The sequence below is a fragment of the Neolamprologus brichardi genome, chromosome 12 (assembly GCF_056152115.1).
Source record: "Neolamprologus brichardi isolate AB-2024 chromosome 12, ASM5615211v1, whole genome shotgun sequence".
Lineage (NCBI taxonomy): Eukaryota > Metazoa > Chordata > Actinopteri > Cichliformes > Cichlidae > Neolamprologus > Neolamprologus brichardi.
In genome coordinates, this window is record NC_142115.1 from 18,312,399 (window position 1) to 18,336,967 (window position 24,569).

Consider the following 24,569-nt stretch of genomic DNA (forward strand, 5'->3'; position numbering starts at 1 on the left):
TACTAAGTGTATTTTTTGTGATTGCAAAAGTGTCATGAAGTTGCTATTGTCTCTTTGGTTGTTTTTGCTTTTTTCCTGTTTTTAACCCAGGCTCTAACTTAGCATTCAGTACATCTCTTCAGTCGTCTCACAGTTGAAGACTCTAGTGCGTTCACCCCAGTGGACAATGAAAAAGATGTAATCGTGATGTAATTTTGGAGGAATGGGACCGTGCAGCAACTGCAAACTGAAGTTTTAATGGCTTTGTATTAAAATGGCTCATTTTTTTTTGTGAAGCAGCGAAAAACAGCCAAGCATAGACGTGCACAGACGATCACAAACTGCCTCTGTAATGATTAAATACAAAACTAAAAGGATACTTGCCACAAAATCGTCGTGTGGCTGCCAGAGATGACAGGCTAGGACTGTAACACAAATGTTTCTTTTTTTGAAACATATTCAGTGTATTTTACAATATAATCAAATATAAGTAAGCCATGCTGTTTAGATTTGACTACATATGGTTCAGCAATTCTGTGTGTTGTTGTAGTCTGTTCTTCAAGATGAGCATTTGTGCTCCAACTGTGAAAATGTGCGCTTATTGTTGTCCTCTGTAAAGCACACGCTGGCTAAGTATTTATATAAGACTGATGCATTGAACTGTACAGGTTAGGTTACATTGCATTTGAAATATCTGTATTTTGGTTCACAGCACAGTTGATTTATCATCGACTGCACAGAAATGGCTGTACAGCCAGCCAATTGACAAATAGCAGAGCTTCAGTAACATTATCTGTATCTGAAGTGAGATAACTGTTACATTACAGCTGTCTAAAAATAAATAAAAAAAGGAACACAATGTGAGATTGTGCTGAAGATTATATCTAATTTTAAATGTCCGAAAGAAGACCGACACACAGGCAAACGTCCTGCATACCAGATAAAGGAAAACAGTGTTTGTTACGGTGTGTTTCAAGTTTAATCTGCAAAACTTTATTATGTTTTGGGAAATGCTTTACTGCTCAGTTTCATCAAAATATAATTTTACCCAAATACGGTTGTCTTGCAGTTTGCCTATAAATTACTGAGCAATAACAAAACATTTCTCACATCTTTCTCTCTGTACGTCTGTTATTTCATTTCTCCGTTTATTTATTTGTTCTGCTCGACTGCAGATTAAAGACGTTCCTGCTTCTAGTCACACCACCACGTTGACCATTATGCATGAAGACCTGACTATATTCCTCCTGAGCGTCCAACATTCCCCCTGAAAAAAAAAAGATGTATTTTGAGATAATAAAAGTGACTCGCGCTATTGTGTACGCTACAGATAAAATCTTAAAGCGACGAAGCACCATAACAGACTTACTTTAATCATGTTTCACTTTCATAAGCTTCCCAAATCTCAAGCCTAGTTACACATTCATGAAGCCAAAATGTACCTATAACTTGCAGACAGCCCAGGGTAGGTGTTAGAGGAGTCTTGTAGCAGCCATAGGCAAGTTTGGAAGTCAAATCATTAGAAATTTGTTAAAAATTGTTCAAAAGTTCACCACTTTTCCTCTCGCTGCTTCAAAATCATCCCCGTAATTTCTTGCTGTTAACTCTACCTGTAACAGAACAGAGTGTAAATGGGGTGTAATGGGTGGGGTTGGAGTTGTGTCACCTTCAATAACTAGTTTGATGAATCAGTCAGAGAAAATCTGTTTTGCCGCGCAATTACAGAGCAAAGGTGATAACGCATTTGCTCTCCTGTACTTGAATGAAGAGACAGAGGATAACAAGCACGCTGGAAAAAGCTTCTGTCAGTGGGGCAAAATTGTGTGTCATCACCGTCTTCCACTTTAGTGTAGGTATTTTATAGCACCATAGATATACAGGAGTTCAGCTGCAGTTATTCTGACTTAGAAAATATCACAACATTGTTAAATGTGATAAATTTGATGCTTTCTAAGTGGACGTTTGTCTGTAAAGCAGTGGCCCACACAAGTCTCCCCTCTCGCTGAACTTTTGAAATTTTTTTTCCTAAAAGACAAATTTTGCATATATGGAAATATTAGTTATTCAACTAAATTCAGACGACTCCTCGAGTTATTGAGTAATGCATTAAGGATGGTCTGAATCCACCATTGGAATAAAGAAAATAATGTAACCAAGTTAACAAGTTTGTATTGATTTATTATTTTTTTTAGTACATTCAGCATTTATATTTAGTTCAAATTCAGCAATTCAAAGTTATTTTATTGGCATGGCAGTTTTTAAATAAACACATATAATGAATATATAATTATATGTGTATGTGTGGAAGATGTGCCTTGTCCTTCTCCTTTGAAATGTCTATTTAAGTTTGGAATTGGTTAAAGGAAGTGTTCCTTACCTCACTAAATTTTTTACACTTCAGGAGGAAAATACATCTCTGTTTCTGTTTCAACCTCACCTATCAAACAGTAATCACATGTCAGGCTTTCTTTATGTTGCCATGCCTTGTTGTGTCTTTCTTGTTTGATTGCCAGTTTGTTTTCACCGAGCTTATACTGGCTTAGGATCTGTCTCTGCTTTCTGTCTCTGATGGTAAGGAGATATTCTTCCATTTCATAGTCTTTGTTTAGCACTAAATAAAACATGTGAGTCTGCCTTGGGTTTTAGTTTCTTCTTTCCAGTGTTTCAGATAGTTATCTTTGCGTTGTTTTGATTTGGTTCACTCTGATTGGTGTTTAGAAAGCAGTGTTGTGAGACTGATCAGCGTGTGTTTGAGAGGAGGCAGTGTAGTATCAACACTAGCTGACACATGGGACTCTTTTCTGGGCTCATCTCTTGGGTTTGGAGGGCTTTGCATTGGATGGTGTCTTGGGGCCTGGATTTAAGATGATTAAAAAATGTGAGTGCTCTCGTTTGAATGTTAATTGTCAGTGAACATCTGCCTAATTCTGCTTGACAGACATTTGTTGGTGTGCTGCTGCTGTGTGTGTAAAGCGTATATAGAGAATTCTGCATGTAGATGTTTCAAAGAGTGTTTATCTCAATAGGTATAGCTCTGATGAATAAACCCCATACTTTGCTAACCTAAGTAGGCTTTTTGCAAACTCCCCAAATGATGTGGTATGTTCTGAAAAAATACTACAAAAAAAGTAAACTGTCAAGAAGTGGATTATATTCTAGCAAAAATAATATTCCTCTGAGTTTTTGAGTTATTAGTTCCAAGAAACCTGTGTCTTTGTGTGAGCTTCCATGTGCACACCGAATTGAGCAACACGCAGAGAAAATTCAATATGTGCTCCCTACCAATCCATTTTAATGAAGATGAAGTCTTTGTAATTGCCCACGTCTGCTTCATATAAATTAATGCACTCTCTTTTTTTTCTTGCCTCTTCCAGATATTAACGAATGCGAAAGGGACCCGTGTAAGAATGGGGGCATTTGCACAGATCTGGTTGCCAACTATTCCTGTGAATGTCCAGGAGAATACATGGGGAGGAACTGTCAATACAGTAAGTACTCCTGTTTCTTTTTTTGGCAATGTTTACCTTCTAACTCTTACAACATACCATTGATTCGAACAGCACACCTGATGCTGCAGGTAATTGCACTGCTGGTAGTATTACCGACACAAAGTGATCGATCAGAGAAAAGGGGGGCTGGTAATTCTCATAAAGAGCGTCTGTCTTCTGCTTCAGTGCTTGGTGCACCTCCCTTTGATGATAGATTTTCAATGATATGCAAGTTTATCAACCCCTTAAGTCCAGAGCATTTTAGGAAAATTCCCACATGGAAAAAGCAGATTTAGTGAGTCACAGCTGGAAGACCTTGGGCTCTATGAATAAGTACACTTGGGGGAGTTTTGAAGTACAGTTTGAAGTATCATCCTTATCATCACTTCAGAGTAAGATTTGAACATTTTCACCTAAATGTAAATAGCAGCTTTATGCAAATGTGACATTGATGTTGTTGTGCGTTTTAAAAAATGTAACTCTTTCTCTGAATAAGACATCAGTAAGACATTATAAGATATTGTAATGCATAACAATTAATTATTATAAGCACTAAAAATAATGTATTTCAAGTCCAGTATTCAAATGCTTGCCTTCAAACTAAAATAACTCTGTGTGCTGAACAACATGACATATTATAACTACTATGACTTAACCATTTATAAAGTCACAAAGAGATCCATCCCTACATATCAGCGTTCTTATAAATACCCGATTCTGGTGTTAACATAAAGTGAGATTCTTATGCAAAGTGACTGGAGGAGGTTATTATTAGCAAAGCTATGGCACTATAACACATTCTCAGCTATATTCTTTGCTGCTTAGTGTTAGACACAAAGAATCAGATGACTACCAAAACCTTATCAAGTGTTTATTTTCCAAAACACACAGTTCCAACACAGAAAACGGCACTGTCACAGTAAACACAGCTGCCAGTGGTACAAGTGGGAGGTATTATTGAGTATTCTCCCAGGACAAGTTTGAATGTGAAACAGAAAGTGAGGCTGATGTTGTGAGTGAGTATGTGAGCTCAGCCAGCTTGTATTGGGCAAATAAAAGCTAAAGTGAAAATGATCAGTATTATTAGCATCGCCAGAAGAAAAGAAAATGCATTTTAAGGCTTTAGTGATGAAAGACTGCAAATTTTGTGCGTAGCTATCAAATGTTTACTAATGCCATATAAGTGCCTGAGACTTTAATCCTTTTGGTCTTGTGTTGGGGAGAATATGGTGCTGCCTAATGTAAGGTCAAAAAGCTGAGTCATTTGGGATGCTGGCTGCACAGAAAAACATGCATTTCGTGTTGCTGGTTACAAAAACACAGAAACCTAAACCTGAACATAAAGGGTCTTGGAAATGTTTCATATGTTCTACAAAAGGCCTAACAGAAAATTGCTTCTGGGCTTATTGAAAGGAATCATTGGGTGTGAGGGTTAGATTTCAGGCGAAGAGGATTAATAACTGTAGGAGCCACCCTGTGAACAGTGTGCTTTCTGAGCACCATTAAATGTAAAGAACCATACAGTTAGACTCATAAGTATTTGGATAATGGCACCATTCTTTTTATTTTGTCTGTGTACATCACCACAGTGCATTTTAATTACACAACCAAGATTTGACTGAAGTGACCACTTAAAGTTTTTTCAGCAAGTATTGCATTGCCTGTTTAGGAAAAAATATATATAGCCGTTTTTATACATATTCCCCATTTTCACAGGCCCCAAACAAACTGAATTTAAGGATTGTTTTGATACTCGGATGAAAATCCTTCATAATCAATAACTGCCTGAAGTCTGGAAGCCATGTATCCACTGTAGCCACCTTCAGCTGCTGCTTGCTTGTGTGTCTCCCTGTTTGGTCTGTTGAGTTCAAATCAGCTAACGGTCACATCACTGGTTCCACTGGCAGGCCTACATGCCCATGTCATAACATTGCCTCCACTATTTTGACAGGTAATGTGGTATGGTTTTCAAATCACGAGCTGTCACGAACCTTGTTCACACTTTTCACTTCCTATTATTCTGGTCTAAGTTAATCTGGGTTTCATCTTTTCAAATTTGTTGGGATCTTTGTTGTTGTTTTTCCCTCAAATGTGCAGATGTCTTCTGGCAAAGTCTAATCTAACCTTCTTGTTGAACAGCGGTTTGCACCTCGTTGTAAACTGTCTATATTTCTATTCATGACGGCGTTGACTGTCTTGATTGTCGACCCTGGCAGTAGTACATCTACCTCCATGAGAGTGTGACTGTCTTTGTTAACCAAGGAAAGTTGTGATCATTAACTTTTGTTCTCTTCTGTGGTCATTCAAGCCTTTTGGTGAAACAGAAGTGGCCAGTTCATTCCTTCTTTTCAAGACCATAACATACTCCTAAACCTTTACTATATTTTATCTACTTAGTTTGTCTTGGATTAGTGAGGGACAAAGTCTCACCTACCCATGAAGGTACTTATCAGTTTGTTTTTCCAATTACTTTTCAGATTGGATATAAAATGGTTGTAATTTTCAAAGGTTATGCAGTACTTTTCTCAGACCCCTTGAATTAAAGTTGGAAGTCTAAACTTTAACCACATCTTGACTCTTTGATTTCAAAAGAGGCAAAATGACAAAAACGGTGTCATTGTTTTAATACTTAGAAACCTAATTGTATGCTTTAGTAAAATAGCACATTTTACTAAAGCATACAATTAGGTTTCTAAACCTTTGCAAAAACTGCATGATAGTTGCAGCACGCAACTATCATGCAGTTTTTGCAAAGGTTTAGTTTTATAGCTTTTATGCTTTTATTCCCTTACCAAATAAAACAAGATTTAAAAAGTACAATTTGAGCTTCACACACACACGTGTGTATATATATATATATATATATATATATATATATATATATCATTTAACATTTGAAGAAGTAAGAGGTTATCATATCATGATAGTATAGTGGTCACGTTCTTTAGGAACATAATTAAACCATAATATTATAAACATATTATAAACCTTTTAATTCTCATAAAATGAAAGCATGGATTTGTCTTGCCTTGTGTCAGTATTTTGTGTTTACCACCCCTCATTTTTTCCCACTGGCTGCATGAAAAAAGTCTTTAAAGGAGTAGGTTTTTGCAAGAAGCCCAAGAGCTCAAAGAGGCTTTATGTGTTTATTATGCTATTGTGAGGATTTCGTCTGCAGTCTAGGAAAATATTAGGATTAATATATCAGTGAACTTGGAGCCCTGAGCAGGCCCCCAACACAGCTACTCACAAATTAATTCATCAGATTTTCTATCTTAGCCCCACAGTTTTTCATTGGCAGAAAGTAGACATCAGGAGGCAGAGCCTGACTAATCAGATTGGATTAGTGAGTGAAAAATACAGATGAAAAAAAAGCAAAGTCGTGTTGATGGAACACAAGCTAAGCTCCATCTTTTTAATGGTGTTTATTCTCATTTTCTGCTATAAATTTTATAAGTGTAAAATTTTGTTGTGCAAAGATCAATTTAGGCCATTACAATCTTATTAAGATTGTGCTTAATTGAATGGTTTGAGCTCTGTACTTAAACACATTACATGTGAAATGAAACAGTGATCACAAAGTTGTCAAGATCTGCAAACTGCAGAGCTGATAGAGAACAGGAACGAGTTAACATTAAGCGATACGTTTATTTAGGCTTAACATAAAGGTACAAAATAAGAAAAAAACAAAATGTATTAAAATAACCTAAAACTGGAAATGCTAAGGAAAAATAATTGAAATAGAGACAAATAATAATAATGAGGTAAGGGAAGGAAACTGTAATACACAAGAGACAAGGATTATTAAAATAAAACCAGGAAGTAGCATGAACACGCAAACTTGACAGCAGGATGCGCTTAAGCAAACATGGAAACACATGACAGACTGGGGGGACACGGCTGAAACACAAAGAGATCAACGTGGGAACAAGTACGGGAGACAAAACACAGACACATGACTAAGATGCAGAGCGAGAGAAACAGACAGAGCGAGAGAGACAGGGAGGTACCTAAACATGGAGACAAGACACGATTGAATGGGGAAAGCTGAAGGAAACTAAACAACCTAAAATACACCTGAATCACCAAAGACGAACAATAATCAGAAACACATAAGCAAAAGAAAACTAAACTAGGAAACATAATCCACTCTTCACCACCATAACAATATTAAACAAACAGCTTAGGCTCGCAGTATCAGTTTCCTAATGACACGATCTCCACTCAGATAAAAGCCCTCAGCCAGAAATGGCAGTGGTAACCCTGCACACCAAAGATGTTCCAAGCAATTAATTTCTTAGTTGACTACACAAGGGGGGGAAACAAGTAGACTAATCAACTAGTCTAAAACTAAGAAACACAAAGAGAGATCCTCCAAGAGAAAGAACAGCAGGACATAGAACCGAGAGACATGCAGTGCAAACTCCAAGGCATGCAGGAAAAAAACTGCACGTAAAGCATAATAAAACACTGCACAAAAATCAACAACTGCTTCAAGAGAAGAATCAACTGGACATAAAACAGAAAGAAATGGACTGCAAGCTTGAAGACATGGAGGAAAAATACAAAGTGCTGCAATCAACTCTTGATAAAACACTCCTCCAAAATCGAGGGTTGTTTCAAGAGAAAGAGCAACAGGACATACAACAGAAAGAAGAAAAACTTATTCTCCAGAGGAAAAATCAAACACTCCAAGAATTTTATAATGAAATGAAGTACAAAGCAACTGAACTGGAAGGAGAAAAGAAAAAACTGGAAAAACAATGCTCAGAGATGCAGAGTAGCATCAATGAAATGCTGAGAAAAAACACAGAACTTGAGGAACTTTCTAACAACTTGATGTACAAATACACTGAAATCCAGGTGCAAAAGCAACAACAACACAAAACACATCATCCTTGAGAAAAAAGTGCTCACGGACCAGTTCCTGAAAAAGAAGAAAAAACACGTCCAGTGGTTCTGGAAGAGGGACACTGCTCCTCCTCACCTGATGTAACCTCGTCTTCCTCCATCTCTGTTCCAATTTTCCCCTCTTTCCCTTTCTCTCCTAACACCTATCCCCCTCTCTTCTTCATCCTTTTTCCTTTTTCACCCTCACCCCCCAACCAGTCCCGGCAGTTGACTGCCCCTCCTGAGCCTGGTTCTACCATAGGTTTCTCCCTTCCATTTAAAGGGAGTTTTTCCTATCCACTGTCGCCTAGTGCTTGCTCAGAGAAGATTGTTGTGGTTTTCTCTCTTTCCTTCTTTCTATCCCTCTTTTATCTCTTTTCCCCCTTCTACCTTTCCTTTACCCTCTCCTTTTCAACCTCCCCCTGACTTTTTCCATTTCTTCCATCATCTCCCAATCCTCTGTTCCCTTTTGAGAACACGGTTGGGTGATGTGGAGGAACAATAAACACAATTGGCCACATTTTACATGTGTCAGATCAATGTCTTCATTCAACAATAGCTGCATGTGTGTTTGTGTGTGTTCATAATATAAATACTTTACTTGTTGGACCCAAATCCCAGAAGGAATTAAATAAAAGTCAGTAAAGGTCAAATAGAAAAACAAACAAAAATATGTTTCTCTGCCTTCACAGGTTAGGTTTGGTTTTAAATCCTGATTTGTATTAGCTACCAGTTAATCTATATTACAGTGGTCCCTCGTTTATCGTGGGAGTTACGTTCTAAAAGTAACTCGCGATGAGTGAAATCCACTAAGTAGCCAGCTTCATTTTTTTACAATTTTTATAGATGTTTTAAGGCTGTAAAACCCCTCACTACACACTTCATACACTTTTCTCAGACAGACTTGAACATTTTCACACTTTTCTCTCTTGTTTAAACACTCTCAAAGTTCAAACCTTTGTAGAAAAATAAGTCCGGTATTATAGAATGAAACCAAAGATCAAACCCTGTTTTCAGGTCCAGAACATGGGGATAGAGCAGCTGCGAGAGAATTCAACATTATTGAATCAATGGTACGGAAGTAGAGGAAGCAAGGAGAATGAGTTGAGTAAAATTTGACTTATCTGACTGTTTTGTTTGCTTAATGTGCCTTATAATCGGAAAAATATGGTAACTTCTACCTTCCTTTAGCAAGTCCAGAAGTCCAACTTCTTGTGTGATGGTTCCCTTCTTCCTCTGCCTTTTGGATGCTACCGCAGGTGCCTTTGACGGTGCAAAACATTTCGTTGACATTGTTGTGTTTGTTGGGGAGAAAACTTACAAACATACAGTACAGCACTTCAGAGTTTCACTGCTAGCGATCGCAGATTTATGTAAATTTGACAAGCTGAACGCATTCTGTACTGGACAGACGCGGCACGGAGGAGACTGATTGACTGATTGATACGCCTGTTCAATTGTTTGCTAATGCAAATATCTGATCAGCCAGTCTCACGGTAGTAATTCAATGCATTTAGGCATGTAGAGATGGTGAATATGAAGCACCAGAATGGGGAACGAAAGAAACATAAGAGACTTTGAATGTGGTTGTTGGTGCCAGATGGGCTTGTCTTAGTACTTCAGAAACTGCTGATCTACTGGGATTTTCCTGCACAATCATCTTTACAGCTTTACAGAGAATGGTCTAGAAAGAGAAGATGTCAAGTGAGCACTTCTCAAGGTGAAATTTCGCTGTTGTGCCAGAGGGTAGATGAGAATAACTAGACTGCTTCAAGCTGATAGGAAGATAACAGTAACTGAAAGGGAGTAGTGTACCCGAGTATTGTTTCCATGAGCAACCCCTTTGTGACCAGCAGGATAATGCATCATGTCAAGCTCAAATCATCTCATACTGGTTTCTTGAATATGACAAGGAGTTCAATGTATTCAACATTTTAACTAATTTAAATGTTTCTCATAATGCAAAGTGTAAGTATTTATTTTATTATGGTCATTTTTTATTGACATTTTTTTTTATATTGATTGCATCAGTGGTTCCCAATATATTTGCTGTTCTGTGAAAATGTAATTGTAGACTACGAGTTTTTCAATATGCCATAGACCATCCAAAGTTCAGAACTGCACAGCAGGTGTACAATATGTGCAGTATTTACACCTGGTATTTCAGCTAATATTAATCAAAAGTTTTATTGGCCGACATACTGAGAGGTAGAGAAGGGAAAGCTTATATCTGAAATAAACAGTGGAAACCTATTTCAAAAATGTATTTAGATAATATAATGTAAGGAAAGTTAATATGTGCATGTGGATTGTTGTACTAACACAAGCTATGCATTTTCCTCTGTTTGTTCTGCTTTATTCAACAAGAGCGTAGCAGTATTCTTTTAAAACACAAATTGCTAGCTTGGTCACTTTTAAAGTTTCAGCTACACAAGAACATGCGTACAAGTGCATTTTATTCACCGCCATTTGTCACCTGTGGAACGTCTGTCGTGCGGCTGACATCTGTTTGGTGTATTTATTATTCTTTGACTTATCCCCTCTTTTTGCTCCATGGTCATTAGTATTGGTGCGGTGGCATTAATTTCAGTGGGGCGCTAATTTGTTTAGGCTTTAGGTAGGGCTTGTGGGAGATGGATTCAGCTGTCACATCACGGTACTGGCGGTGTTAGTGATGTGTGCTGTCGCAACGCTGATGTATGCTCAGGGGCCAGGAGGGCAAGGCCCCGGGGCTGGCTGCCTCTGCTGCTCTGACTGACGACTGGCAGGCAGCTCGTTAAGAGTGGCCCATCATTGCCACAAGGTCAGAGGGACCGTGGATTTGCAGCAGTGTCTTGTCACAACATCTATATGGAATATCTTACAAGAGAGCTGCCCAAGAGGCACAACATCTAGATAAATATAATATTGTGTTGGTGCAACACTGCACCTCGATCCGCAGACTCTAATGGGGAAAAATAGATTTCCATTTCATTTTTAGGAGGTAAATTTGGGTGATATGACATTTGGTGCCAGTGTCTGAAAAAGCATGTGCAACTGCAGGGTCCCTAACAAATTGAAAGTCAGGATTCATTAAGAAGACTCTCTTATTGAATTAAACTTGCTGCATTCTTCGCATTTGGTCAGGAGGGATCGTTCTCCCCGCAACGCCCCTGTTCTGTTCTTATCATTCAAAAAAGTATATTTAAGCATGTTATCAGCACAGCTCTAGGAAAGGCAGTGAAAATAATCTGCAAAGTCTGAAAGAGTGGTTATCATGGCTGGAGACTCTTTTGTTTTTCTTAGAAATAGATAAACATATTCTGCATTGCCCGGTTACTGTTATTCCTGACTTTAAGTTCCTAGGGTGACGTAATCAGTTCTGCAAAAAAAGTTCACTTTTTTCTTCAACCTGGCAGCCCCAAAGTCTGTAAAATCCAAGCAAATCTGCAGTTTGGGGGTAAACACTCTAGATTAGCGTTGCTAATTCAACATCTGAGCAAATGTGAAACAAGGTCACATTTTCCATTCTATCATCACTTAATTCCTTTCCAGTTAGACATCTGTTCAGTATTTTGTTGTAATCAAACACAAGCAAGGATTCCTGAGATGAAGCCTACAATGTGATTTGTAAGGTCAGTGTGAACCCTAAACACCAAATTTTTGTCAGTGCATCCTTGAGTCCAGAAACAGTTTGTGCCAAACTCATTTCCATTCTTGCATTCCTGTGATGTTCAAATCATGGAATACCAAAAAAAGAAGAAAAACAACAGCTAATTCTGACACAGAGGCCTAAAAAATGTGGCTATTATTACATATGTTACTTATTTGAAGTATATTAAAATGAACAGTATACTGAATCAGTGATTCAAACAAGTAACAAGAAAAACACTTTCTTGTTTAGTTTCAACTGCTATGCTGCATTTAAAAATAAAACCAGTTTATTCTTAGAGAGCCTTTTTCAGAGGACCAAATTAAGTTTGTCCAACAGGTATTGGAAACTCATGAGATTCTCAGAGTTTTACCAGTGGTGTATCCACCTACACCATCCTCTCATCAGTCTGGAAGCGGTGAGTCACATAGAAGAACTAGTGAAGCGAGAGTGATTTACCATACTCGAATATATAAACATATCTCTGTCAGTATGTGTACACAAAAAGAAATACTTGTGCTTCTTCCCAGCCTCCAGTAGATCCCCCTGGACTGTCCTCAGACATTACTCACTGTCTCCATGGCTCCCTGTTGATTAGGACCCCACTGTTTTTAGCAGCTGGATAAGTCATGCTAGGGTTGTTTTCATTGTTCCACTCTTTTCTGACTCTTTCTTGTGTGGTGTAAGCCTTCTCACACGTCTCAGTGTTGCCAGTTTGGCTGTCTGTTGGAATGCATCTGTGTCGTTTGGATCTGTGTTTCAGTACTGACTTTGAAATGCCTTTTTTTTTTTTTTTAGATATTTCGTTTAAATGATGAAGGCACCTTCATAGCTTTTAGGTGACCATTGCTCCAGGCATCTCCTGAAGGCTGGTTCGCACAGCCACTTGCACTTCAACCAGCATAAGCAAGCTGTGTCTCGAGCTGAAGTCTGTACTTGATGTGTCCTCATTCTTTTGAGTCTCTTCCAAGTTCCCTCAGTTTTTTTCTGTATTGTAGTTTTTAGAGCTCTTGCACTATATCTGCAATCACAAGACATGCTACTTGAATAATCAAATTGTTTGATTGATTTTTAATGACAAACCAGTGGTCCTAGAAAAAGTTTAAAAATGATGGTGTCATTAACGATTAAGGTATTATTTTTTTCGCATTCCTTTCAGAGAGTGTATTTACATACCAAAGTAAATGTGAAAGATAAACAAACAAAGGTTGTGGGGAATTCAGCCTCCATAATGTTAGCATTGATAGAGAATGAAATGCATCACACTGCAAACACTGTTGCAATCACAGCAGACCAGTAATAACTGAAACAATCATGCAGAGACAAATCTTCTTTAACTATAACTGAGAAGATAGAAGACAATGTCATTAAATAATAATTAATTTCTAAAATGTCATCAACTAGCTGACTTTTGCATAAGTAGCAAATAATCCTGCTCATCCTTATTACTATTAGTGCTATGAGTGGGTTCTCTTAAAAGCTTAGATTTATTTCACATTGCATATCACGTGAAAACAATTTCTCGCCATTTTTTATGCGGGTAAACTGCATGTTACAGTTTAAAGTTTGCATGATGAGAAGTTTGGGAAGCTGGCTGGGCCACAGGTGTCACTGCAACATCACCCCTGTTTAACATACTTGAGTGTGAGAGATTATAAGCAGGTGGAGTAACAGCTGAATCACTTTTGGTGTCAATGGGCCACAGCTTATTTTAAGGTTCAACCACAGTTGCGCAGCGTACAGTGTTTTTTTGCTCACATCAGTTCCTTGATTCTGATGCTTTTCCACAGATTTGCAATTCGTACTTTCAAATAATATAGGATCTATAAAACATTTTCACATTGTCAGAGCTGTCAAAAACAAAATCTGTTGTGTTTTGACAGAAACAATATTTTTATGTGCAATGTACTGTGGTATGTTGTATAATTTATGTACACCTTCTCCAGCCCATTCCATCTACATCTATATTCTGTGCCAAGTTTTTTTTGTTTCATCTCTCAGTATTTTTCTTTTTTTTTTAATGGAAACACAAAGAAGTACTTGTTGTGCAGAGCAATAAATTCTTTATTGGATCAGCATTGCCAGAATCCCTTTTGCCACAGGTATGTTTAATAAAATGCATTGGATATGCCCGGACACACTAATTAGGCTTAACTGGGAAAAACAGCAGCTTTAAAAAAGGATTTTTGACTGAGGATAATGGTGTCAGACTTTCCCATTTTAATGCAGCCTCTAAGATATTTAAAGCTATTGCAAAGCTTGTTGACTTTGGGAATGATGCTGTTCAACTGTGGCTGCAGCTCTTTGGGAGAGAGCCCGGGGGCTCTGTTCCTGATGGAAGAGATGAAGGAACAACCTGTTAGTCCATCAAATGTGTGTAGTAGCACTGAGACGGAGACAAGACTCCCAATCTGCAGCTGTGACTTAAAAGAACTTGGAAGACATGAGAAAAGCACCTTGTTGACAATCAAAATTGTAGGTACAGTAGAATAGAAAATAGCTATGGTGAACATAACAGTGAGTTAACAAATAATGCAACAATAGTTAAGAGAAAGTCAGTTTGAATGACCTTGGCTAATATAATACAAATGAAATTTTGGAGCATCTGGGAACTGAGAAGTGGTTCCACTTGAGAACTGGTGCCAAATTGCTCCGTCTATTGGAACTCCAAGCTGATCAGTTCCCTTTTATTATTGCTGGCTTAGTTTTCTGACAGTTGTCCATTGCAGAAGGCTGACACTGAATTCATGGCACTGGAGCTTTTTTTCCCACCTAAGTCACATGCAAGCCTTTTTTGGCTACTCTTGGTCTACACTGTGTTCAGACATAGAGATAATAAAATCAGCCAGTGATGCTGTGTAGGCCTGTATTCCCATATGGAAAAGATATATATATAAATCTTATAAAGTTTTTATCTGTCTTGTATGAAACTTGTATGAAAAGCATACAAGAGTGAAAACACATAAAAGATCCCTTGAAAAATTATATAATGAAACTTGTATGTTTTGTATACTTACTAAAAAATATATATGAAAGTAATGAGAAAGTGGCCACTTTCATGAGTAAATCATATATGTTTTTACTATTTCTTTTCCATATGGGTTGTTATTTTCCAATAAGCTCAGTAATCAATTGTGAATCAATGGGGAATCGGACCACTGAGGGGAATCCATAATTTTGATTCCAATTCAACATTTAAAGATAAAAAGAGTGAAACAAAACAAAATGGGGAGGAGAAAGTCAGTGGTTTTGTGCTTTTTTTTGAATATTATACGCATTCCAGAAACTCACTTTCCCACATTTCTGAGTGTTAGAATGATAGGAGGACTCATCTATCGCTTCCTCTCTGTGTCTCTCTGTTCTCTCAGAATGCGCTGGCCCACTGGGCATGGAGGGCGGTATAATCTCCAACCAACAGATAACGGCCTCTTCTACCCACCGTGCTCTCTTTGGCCTACAGAAGTGGTACCCGTACTTTGCAAGGCTCAACAAGAAGGGGCTGGTCAATGCCTGGACTGCAGCCGAAAATGACAGATGGCCATGGATCCAGGTAAAGCACAGTCACAGGACAGGCGCCACATAAAGTTGGGCCACAGCCAAGTGCAAATGAATTCAGCTCTCAGTTACAGACAGATTCCTGTTTTTGATCTTTAAATGGTTTAGTGTTATATTATTTAGAGGATCACTTGTGTTTCACGTCGCCTGTTTGTAGCTGATGGTAAGTATAAACTGTTTGCGGTTTGGAGTTAATTACAGATCCTGTAAAACTGATGGCTAGCTTGCTGTTAATAAAGACTCACCATAGGTTTAAGCTGTAGGGTAGAACAGATGCTGCTGCAGTTTGGCTTAACACGAGAAACAGCATCAAGTGGCAAATCGTTTACTTTTTTAAACCTTTATTCAGCGGCACCATCTCTTGTTTTGTTTGAATTGTGATTTACCCACAATAGTAGCTGTGCTGCCACTGTATCTGTTGTCATAAATAGACTTTTGCAAAGTCCCCTACCGACAAAACTTTGTTGCATTGTTTTGTAATTATTCAGAGGTATTGTTGGTTTCTGTTTGTTAAGCGTTTTATATGTTTCACTGAGCTATTGAGAGAAGTTTGATGTTTAAATTTATACTCAACTGTGTTGTAAACAGTAATTTTCTTGTTATCCATGGAGAAAAAAAAGGATTAATTGAATTCTGCTCAACAATTCCCTTCGTCTTTTTGTCCTTTTGTACCCTAGAGTGTTTGTATAACCACCTAGATGGCTTTCGTCAATAACAAGCATATAATTGTAAAATGAAAATGTGTGTTTATAGCAGCAAAGCACTGAGGCACAAAACCCTCCTCTTACTCCGACTTTGTTATAGTTAACCTTCACACTGTGCCATTAGTCGGTGTTTACTGTCAAAGAGCTGCATAGACAGATCGATATCATGGATTAGTTGGTGATCCTGAATTATGTCTGCACATCATATCAATAGATTCTGCCCTCTCTGGTCCTGCCCTGTGGAAATCTTTTTAATGTGTAGTCTTACAAAATTGTACTGATAAGAGCCTGGGAGCAGTTTTTTGCATTGAGTGAAGTGATGGTATTTAAATGTATGCATCATTGTTACCCAAAATGTAAACTGACCTAAGGAGAAATGGATTTATTTCTTTGGATTTATAACAAAAATTCATTCTAAAACAGTTCTGATATCTGGATTTGCACTCAACTCAAGATTTTCTACTCTTCATAAATAGGATTTTTAAGACAGATACCAATACCGATATTTGGTTGTTACATCCTGTGGGGACGTAACATTGGTGATCTAAACATGCGATATATTAGCCAATAATTTTTATTTCTTATCATACACACAAAACATGTTTAATACCATTTTATATTCAGAACAAGTTGTGGATTGCTCATTTACGCGTTGCCCGACTCTGCTCGGATCAGCTGGCTGTTGTGTTTGCAGCTTTGCAAACACGTTTCCATCTGAGAAGTTGCAGAGGCCTCCCTAGTGGACAGACTATTCGATATCAGAATTCACACCTTGGTTAACAGGTCTTTCTCTGGTCTCTTCTTTATTTTTTAAATGTTCCTTTAATTATAAGTGCCAGTATCTTTAAATAGCTAATAATGGCCGATAACCCCTGCAGATACATCGGTCAGGCTCTAGTAATAGAGACCAATAGTAATAATGAACTATTTTGGAAATAAGCTGTTTTTTTTTTCTTACATTACATTCCTCTCACTCTGTACTGTGATGACAGACGGCAAACTCTGAAGCACGCTGTTGTCAGATATAAGAGAAACAGACAATGAACCGTGAACAAAGTATAATCGAAAAACACCATGACAGTGTGATGGAGAAAGTGAAGCTGTATGTAACAACAAGAGAAAAATAAGACAGGACAAAAATGGATTTGTAAAAAAAAGAAAGAAAGAGATGATTGAGAGAAGAGAGCCCTGGCACATGGAGAGGGTGAGGAGAGCGGCACATAAAACATTCAGGCAGCTTGTTTGACTTTAATGATGCCATGTGGGATGCTACGCGGGGTGCTGTAGGCATTGTGTGTTTCTACATAGGGCCTGGATAATTGGGATGTGAGTACAGAGGTATACAGTGATGTCAGTGTTTTGGGATTATGCTAAGGAGTCGGTGGTGTGCTTTTGTAGTGTGGAGTGACTGTTTACATGTCTGTCATGCAAAGCAGGTTACACTGACAGATGACAATCCCGTCAGGAGACACTTCAGGTTTGTATGGCTATTTGTAAGGTTTACTCTGGAGCAGCATGTACTACAGTATGTGTTTGGATGCCAGCCAGTTTCAGCTCTTTCCCCCTAAATCTCAACAAATGAATCAGCCGTACACAAACACAGAGCAACGAATTTTGAATAATACATCATAGATTTTCAGACATAGCACTTCATATGCCTTTGTTTGCATTTATGTTGGTTTGTGTGTTTTTGATTTGTGCGTGAGTGTGAGCTCGCTACTGTTCACACATCTATGTACCGTGAGACAGCCTTGCCACTTCTAGCTCACACATAAAATTGCATTTGAGCACTCAAGGGAAATATGCTGCCGGTCTCACCAATATCAGCAAAATATAGCTTTAGCCGGCTGTGCTGGAAGAATGAAACAATACAAATCACTTGTGAAGGCTAAGAGGGTCTATACATATTTCACCTGCAGTTAAGCAATTAATGACATTACATTAAAATGCAGATCTCCATCAGTGTGGACACATTTCTTTGTACATAGAACACGCTTAGATTCTTAGATTTAAATTCTGTTCCTATCTGAGAAGCTATTTCCTCTTCATTCCAGCGTGACCTCAGTTATTAAAACATTCTACCGTCTGCTGTGGTTGAAATGTGACCCTGAGAAAGGTTTTTCTGTCACAGTTTATTTTATAATCACAGCATGACTGCATGCAGGTTAAATTGAATAAAGCCTTTGGACACATAGGCTTGAACGTTACGTTTTTGAACTAAAAGGCCTGAGATTTCCTCCCAAAACAAACTCTTAGATAAAACCAGTTAAGATTTTGAGGTCTTAAACTTGCTGCTGCACCTTTAGCACTGAGAGCAACAACATGATTTGTACTCTGAGTTATTTAGCAGTTTCTAACAGCGGTATGGCGGCCATCAATCCCTTAGCAGAGAAGCATCAAATCACTCACAGTGGTTAACTTGCCTATTTCTGCTTCTGCTACAACACCTCGGTGGTGCTTCGATCTTTAGCTGCTTTACAAATGGTGTGAAGATTTGTTTTCCTGCCATTTAAAATCATTTAAACTTCTTCAATGTCCATCTGTTCACATACAATAACGTGCTTGTATATCACCAGCTACTGCTGGCTTTTGTTGGCCTATAAGTTGGCACTTTATTATAGTTATGATTGTGTTAAAGAATATAAAGTTTGATTACTGTACACACTAAACATTACTGAAATAAAAAACAAGAAAGAAAGAACAAAGAGATGCTGATGTTCAGCACTCTTGAGCCAACCTGTATTTATTTATATTTTCTGGCAATATAGTATTTATTTACTAGGGATAGAATATGTGCAGCCATTTACTGAAACACACATGAAAATACAGCAACAATGGCAACAACAGAGTTTGTACAGTTCTAACAAACTTGAAAGTCAATGTTCAGTATCTATTTATTCATTACATTAATTTAGTATAATACTGCCTGAACTCTTCTGGGCAAAATGTAAAGTCATTTCTTTAAGTAGTCCTCAGGAGTAGTTCTCCAGGCTTCTTGAAGGACATTCAAAGATCTTCTTTTGGTGTTAGCTGCCTTTTTTGTGTTCTCTGTCAAGATGATCCCACACTGCTTTAGTAATATTGAGATCTGGACACTGAGGAGGCCAATCTGTGGCTGATTGTGTTTTATTGTGTGTTTGTTCTGTCCAGCTATGCTTTTACTACATTGGCAGTGTGTTTGGTATCACTGTCATGCTGAAAAATGAAGCTTTTGCCATTCAGATCCCTGTTAGCTGTGTTTAATGGATCAAAATGTGATTACACTTTTGTGTGTTCATTTATGACATTTTGAACCAAAAATTTTAATTTTGGATTCATCGCTCCATAGCACCTGATGCCACTGATTTTCAGTCCAGTTATTGGGCCTTCCATAGCCTTTCTTCCTCGGGTCTCTTCTTAAGGATGGCTTGTTTTACATCGTCCCTTCCACTAAAACCGTTTCTCATGAGATTTCTGAGCTCAAGGACTAGATTGAAAATCACTGAAAAATCAGCCAATGTCCGAAGAAAACCTCTGAAAGACATTCAGAAAGCCCAAAGACCTTTTGCTGAATTCTTATTTAAAAAAAAGAAAGTGTGGTTCCTTCAAAGCAAAACATAAAGAAATGAGGAGTGGCTCAAGACTGCACTGTGGTTAAAATTTGTTCCTTATGCCAAGGATAAAGAAGCTTTTTAAATATGTGTAGCCAAGTGTGCTTGACTGCGTTTGCTCACATGCATTTTTAAGCAGTGGTGCCACAGGGCTGTTAGGTAGCTTCAAGGACAGTCTAATTGTTACAATATTGTTTCAATTCCCTCCGCAGTTCTGATCTCAGCATGTAATCAACAAGGGGTATATTTTGCTTGACCTTTGTATGCCTGTGTGTACGCATGTGTGTGATGTTTTGCTTGTTGGTATGAATATTCTGTGTGTGGTATAATTAGTGGTCTTAACAACATAAATGACTCAAAGTTAGCTGTTCTGCAGTCAGCTGCGTTTTTACCTGGAGGTTGTTGTTGTCGTAAATAAATGCAGTTCTGCCTGTTTTTACTTAGAGCAACATTTCGAGCTCTGGAAAGATTCTAATGGAAATTATGTTTTAAAAATGACTTGTTTTTCTTTTTATTTATCAGACTCCTGTCAATTAAAACCAATATGACATAAGTGAATGTGTCACGTGCAGAAAGAAACTAAATGTTCAAAGTTTCCATCGTGATTTGAGCTCCAGCTAACAAGTATGTCATTACTGCTTGTGCTCTTAATGATTTTCTCAATTATCCATTCTGCTTGCAAAATGTGAAGAAACAATGAAAAATGACTATAATAATTTCTCAGAGCCAAGCTGCCATTCGCTGACAAATTGTTTTAGTCCTAGTCATTATGCATAACTCAATTAGCTTCTGACATGTATTTTTATGGCAGGGGACTACAAATGTAGATAAAAACAAGCAGTAATGGCTGAATTATCCTCATGTATTAGCACAGGTTGCATTTTTGTTTTAATTATGAATTTGGTTCACTAAATTCTCAAAAATAGTTGGTGTTTTTTTAGGCAATCTCAAATGATGAGTGTAAAATTAAAGCTCTCGTGTTAATGACCTTAAGTATGTATGTATATTTTCTTTATGCCTCTCGAACAGTTATGCTGAACATTTTCTGGCGGTACTGAAAACATTACAGGGAAAAACAGGTTGAATCATGCTGTGCAAACAAAGGATGTGTTCTTTGTTTTGCAAATAGAGTCTGAGAGCAGAAAATATTTGATGTAGATTTTTTTTTACTTTAGAGGCTCATTTTACTGAGTGCTCCGTACACAGGTTGCTGTCTGTATCTGGAACAAGCGAGAGTGAAATGGTGAAAGGGTAAAAGTTCATTCTATACTTCTTTTTTTAATGTGCTGCAGTGTTACTATTTTATATCTAAACCAAATTTACAGAGTACACAGTGTATGCTAAGTTATGCTCTTTGTTAGATTATAATGAAAAAAAAAAAACTCCAATAACAAACTATATCTAAAATGCCAGCTCATCCTACTTCGCAAGACATCAACCTCTGAATGCGGATCTGAATGTTGTTTTTTTAGACGAGAGCTGCAGCTACAGACCAAAAGTAATGGAAAAGGAAAAAAGATCAAACTGTGCTAAATACTGAGTCACTCAGTCTCATTAGCAATGACCCTAAACTGCACAGATATATAATATATAACCCATATCAGAGAAATGTCAACAAAATTTTGCTAGCAGTTTAATAATGCCTTTATAAAGTTAACATTTTGTAAAATTAGACAAACATAGATAGCTATAGTCTTACAAATTTGCTAGGTACCTGATTTCTTTCTTTTGTTTTCTCATTGTAAATATTTATTTTGCATTTCTTTTTTTAACAAAGACATGCATCACTATTAGCACTCGAGCGACAGAGGTCCTTTTCTGAGTGGTGAATTAAAATGTGAAGAATCACCCCAATTACCCCAGCGGTGGCCTTTTAGTGACAGGGCTTCTAATTAGTGCAAGAAGTATCTATCTCTGTGGAGAATAATGAGAAGAGCAAAGAAATGCTGTGAATGGGAAAGTGTGGGTCACTGCAGCTCCGAGGCTCTAAGAGGTTTCCTCATGTATAATTACCATGATACGTTGGTTTAAGCGCGTAGAAAAAATTGGCGTAATTGAGTCGTAGCCCTAAAAGTGGAAATCAAGATACAAATCAGTGCTGTAAAAGATTTATTACTTTTTTTTGACAGTTTAAGCATAGATGATAACCATCATAAACAGTGCTGGATCTGTTAGAGGCGATGCTCTAATCTCGAATGTTGTCGGGAGACAATGCTTAGAGCATTTTTGCTTTTTCAGTAACAGAAAAAGGAGAGTATAACTTCAGCTCGTGCTCTCAAATATTTTACTTGTAAATTGCCTTATTTCATAGTAATGCTACCACTCGTTTACCAGAAAATGTGCTCAAGCCCGCAGAATACCACAGCAAATGTAGTCGCACTGCCAGTTCCATTTTTGGCACTGGCTTTTAAAGGGTTTGTGCTCTTAAACAGACTTTAGCTAACAAACATAAAGCGAAATGCAGGCTTCTTTCTTTTCACTAAGTTGCTGTGTGAAATGCACAGACACAATAACAGCAGCACTGAGTCACACAGAACCAGCCTAATTCATAGGAGTAATTAAAATTCTGTTTTAGTCTGCATTTCTTTTATTGGTTTGGCTGTCCCAGGTTAATGGTCCTTTGCCTAATACTTCCTCAGAAGTGTGCTACTGCTACCCATCTGTTCTGCACAGAAATGGAAAGTTAGACAGCTGTGTTTTTATATTTTGACAGGGAATGAGATAGATGAGCCTTTGTTGGTGAAAATGACACTGTTTCATTTCAATGTAGTGCCAACATTATTAAAGAATAACTGTCATCAGCTCTTATTTTCTTTATCTTATTTGTCACAGTCTGAGAGGCTATGTTGGTCTGAGACTGAAATTGCCCAGTGCCCTCTGGCTCTACTCCCCCACCCACACACACATTTTTTTTGATCAGTGTTAAAATTGACTGTAATAAATGGCAAATAGTATGTGTCTGTGAGTACAATGAAAACAGCATCACTCCTTAGTCACCACAGGCTTCTGCGTTTTGCCACAGTGAAGTTAGTGTTCATCAACTGTCATCAGCTGTCTCATTTTTTTTATACAAGCTCACCAGAAATTACAGGCGAGTGGCATTTTTTTTAACCGGTGCTGACAGATTGAAGACAAAGACTGTAGGGAAGCATAGATGTGGCGGGTGTAATATTACTCACAGGTCTTTCAAACTTGCTGCAGTTGTGAATTGAGAAGAAGAACCAGCCGGTGTGATAGGCTGAGGTTTCTTCCAGTCAATCAGTATTCCTCTGAAATGTAAAACTCTGTCAGCGACTATCACCGAGACAAGCTGGTGTTGACACCATCAAGTCTTCTGCACTGATATTGAAGAGACGGGATCCTTAAGGAGACACTGTGGTTATTTTGAGTTCACTGTTAATAACATCGCTTTTTGTAAAACACTCTATATATATAGACTTTGTATCCAAGAAAGTCCAGTGATTAGAAAATCAACATGCTGTCAAACATGCTGCTGCTTTGCCAAAAGAAAATGTTCAGGAAAATATTGAAAATGCATCCTCTGGCCATTTCATTAGTTACACTGGTGTAATTGGTTATTATTAACCCAAATATTTTATGTGGAAATCAGATGGAAGTAGGGCTGTGTGATATGTCCCATATGTCTCATATCCCGATATAAGAATTCTATCGTCCGATAACGATATAAATCACAAAAATGTAACATTTTCTGTAAATTCTGTGAATCTCGGGCAGCTCGACTTGCGTGAAGTGTTTCCAGCTGGGTGTCGCGTACCTGGAGTCGAGTGTTTTAACTGATGCATGAAACTATACATTTTTAGACATAAGTTGTAACGGCCTCCGTTTTCTTTGTGAGTATTTATTACACGGCCTGTTCTAACGTTTGAGTCTAAGGTTTATTTTTAGCACCTGACGGCTCTTTTTTGCTTCTCATCCGTAAACACTCTCCATCTTTCACGTGATTTAGTTTATTTTGAAATGTCTCAACAGGATCTTGAGCTTTATTGTGAAAGGTTTATGTGGAACAAGCGGACACGCGGTGGTTTTACCGTCGTTGTTGCTAACGACAACGCATAAAAACAAACGCTTGTCTATCTGTAGTGTGGTTATATTAAATATAAGAGAAAGAGAGAACTTTAAGAAATTAATATACCCATTACAGTGACCATCAAAATAATGAAAAAATATTGCCGTAAACAGTTTATTTTGTGACACCACGAAACAAACGAAAGCATAAAATGAAACGATAGACGTTTTTATATTGTCATCGATATATATCGTTATATCGAACAGCCCTAGATGGAAGTAACTCAGAGCATTTAGCCATCTAGACATGGTCAGGAGGAGTTCCTGCAGTTTAAACAGAGAATCATAAAGGGTAAGAAAGGTGATCTGAGTGACTTTGACTGTAATGTGGTTGTTGGTGCCAGACAGGTATTTCAGAAACTGCTGATTTACTGGGTCCACATAAAGAGAAAATATCCAGTGAGCAGCATTTCTCTGGTTGAAAATGCTATGTTGATGGCAGAAGTCAGGAGAATGGCCAGACTGCTTCAACCTGACAGGAAGGCAACAGTAACTCAGATAACCATTCATTACATCCAAAATATGCAGGAAAACATCTTGAAGCAGACGGGAAACAGCAGAAGAAGACCACGCCGGGTGTCAGCTATGAGACTGTGACAACCATTCACATGAACTCACCTGCATTGAACAAGAGAAGATTGCAGAA

General features: G+C 37.8%; 1 protein-coding gene across 2 annotated transcripts in view; it reads left to right on the top strand.

Moving 5' to 3' along the window:
- The window catches only part of edil3a (EGF like and discoidin domains 3a), a 126,916-nt gene that overhangs the window by 64,379 nt on the left and 37,968 nt on the right, over positions 1 to 24,569 (top strand). For both annotated transcript variants that reach the window (XM_006784125.2, XM_006784126.2), the window contains exons 4-5: positions 3,354 to 3,467; positions 15,357 to 15,538. In XM_006784125.2, coding sequence (XP_006784188.1) covers positions 3,354 to 3,467; positions 15,357 to 15,538 — 296 coding nt within the window. The remainder of the gene's footprint in view (positions 1 to 3,353; positions 3,468 to 15,356; positions 15,539 to 24,569) is intronic.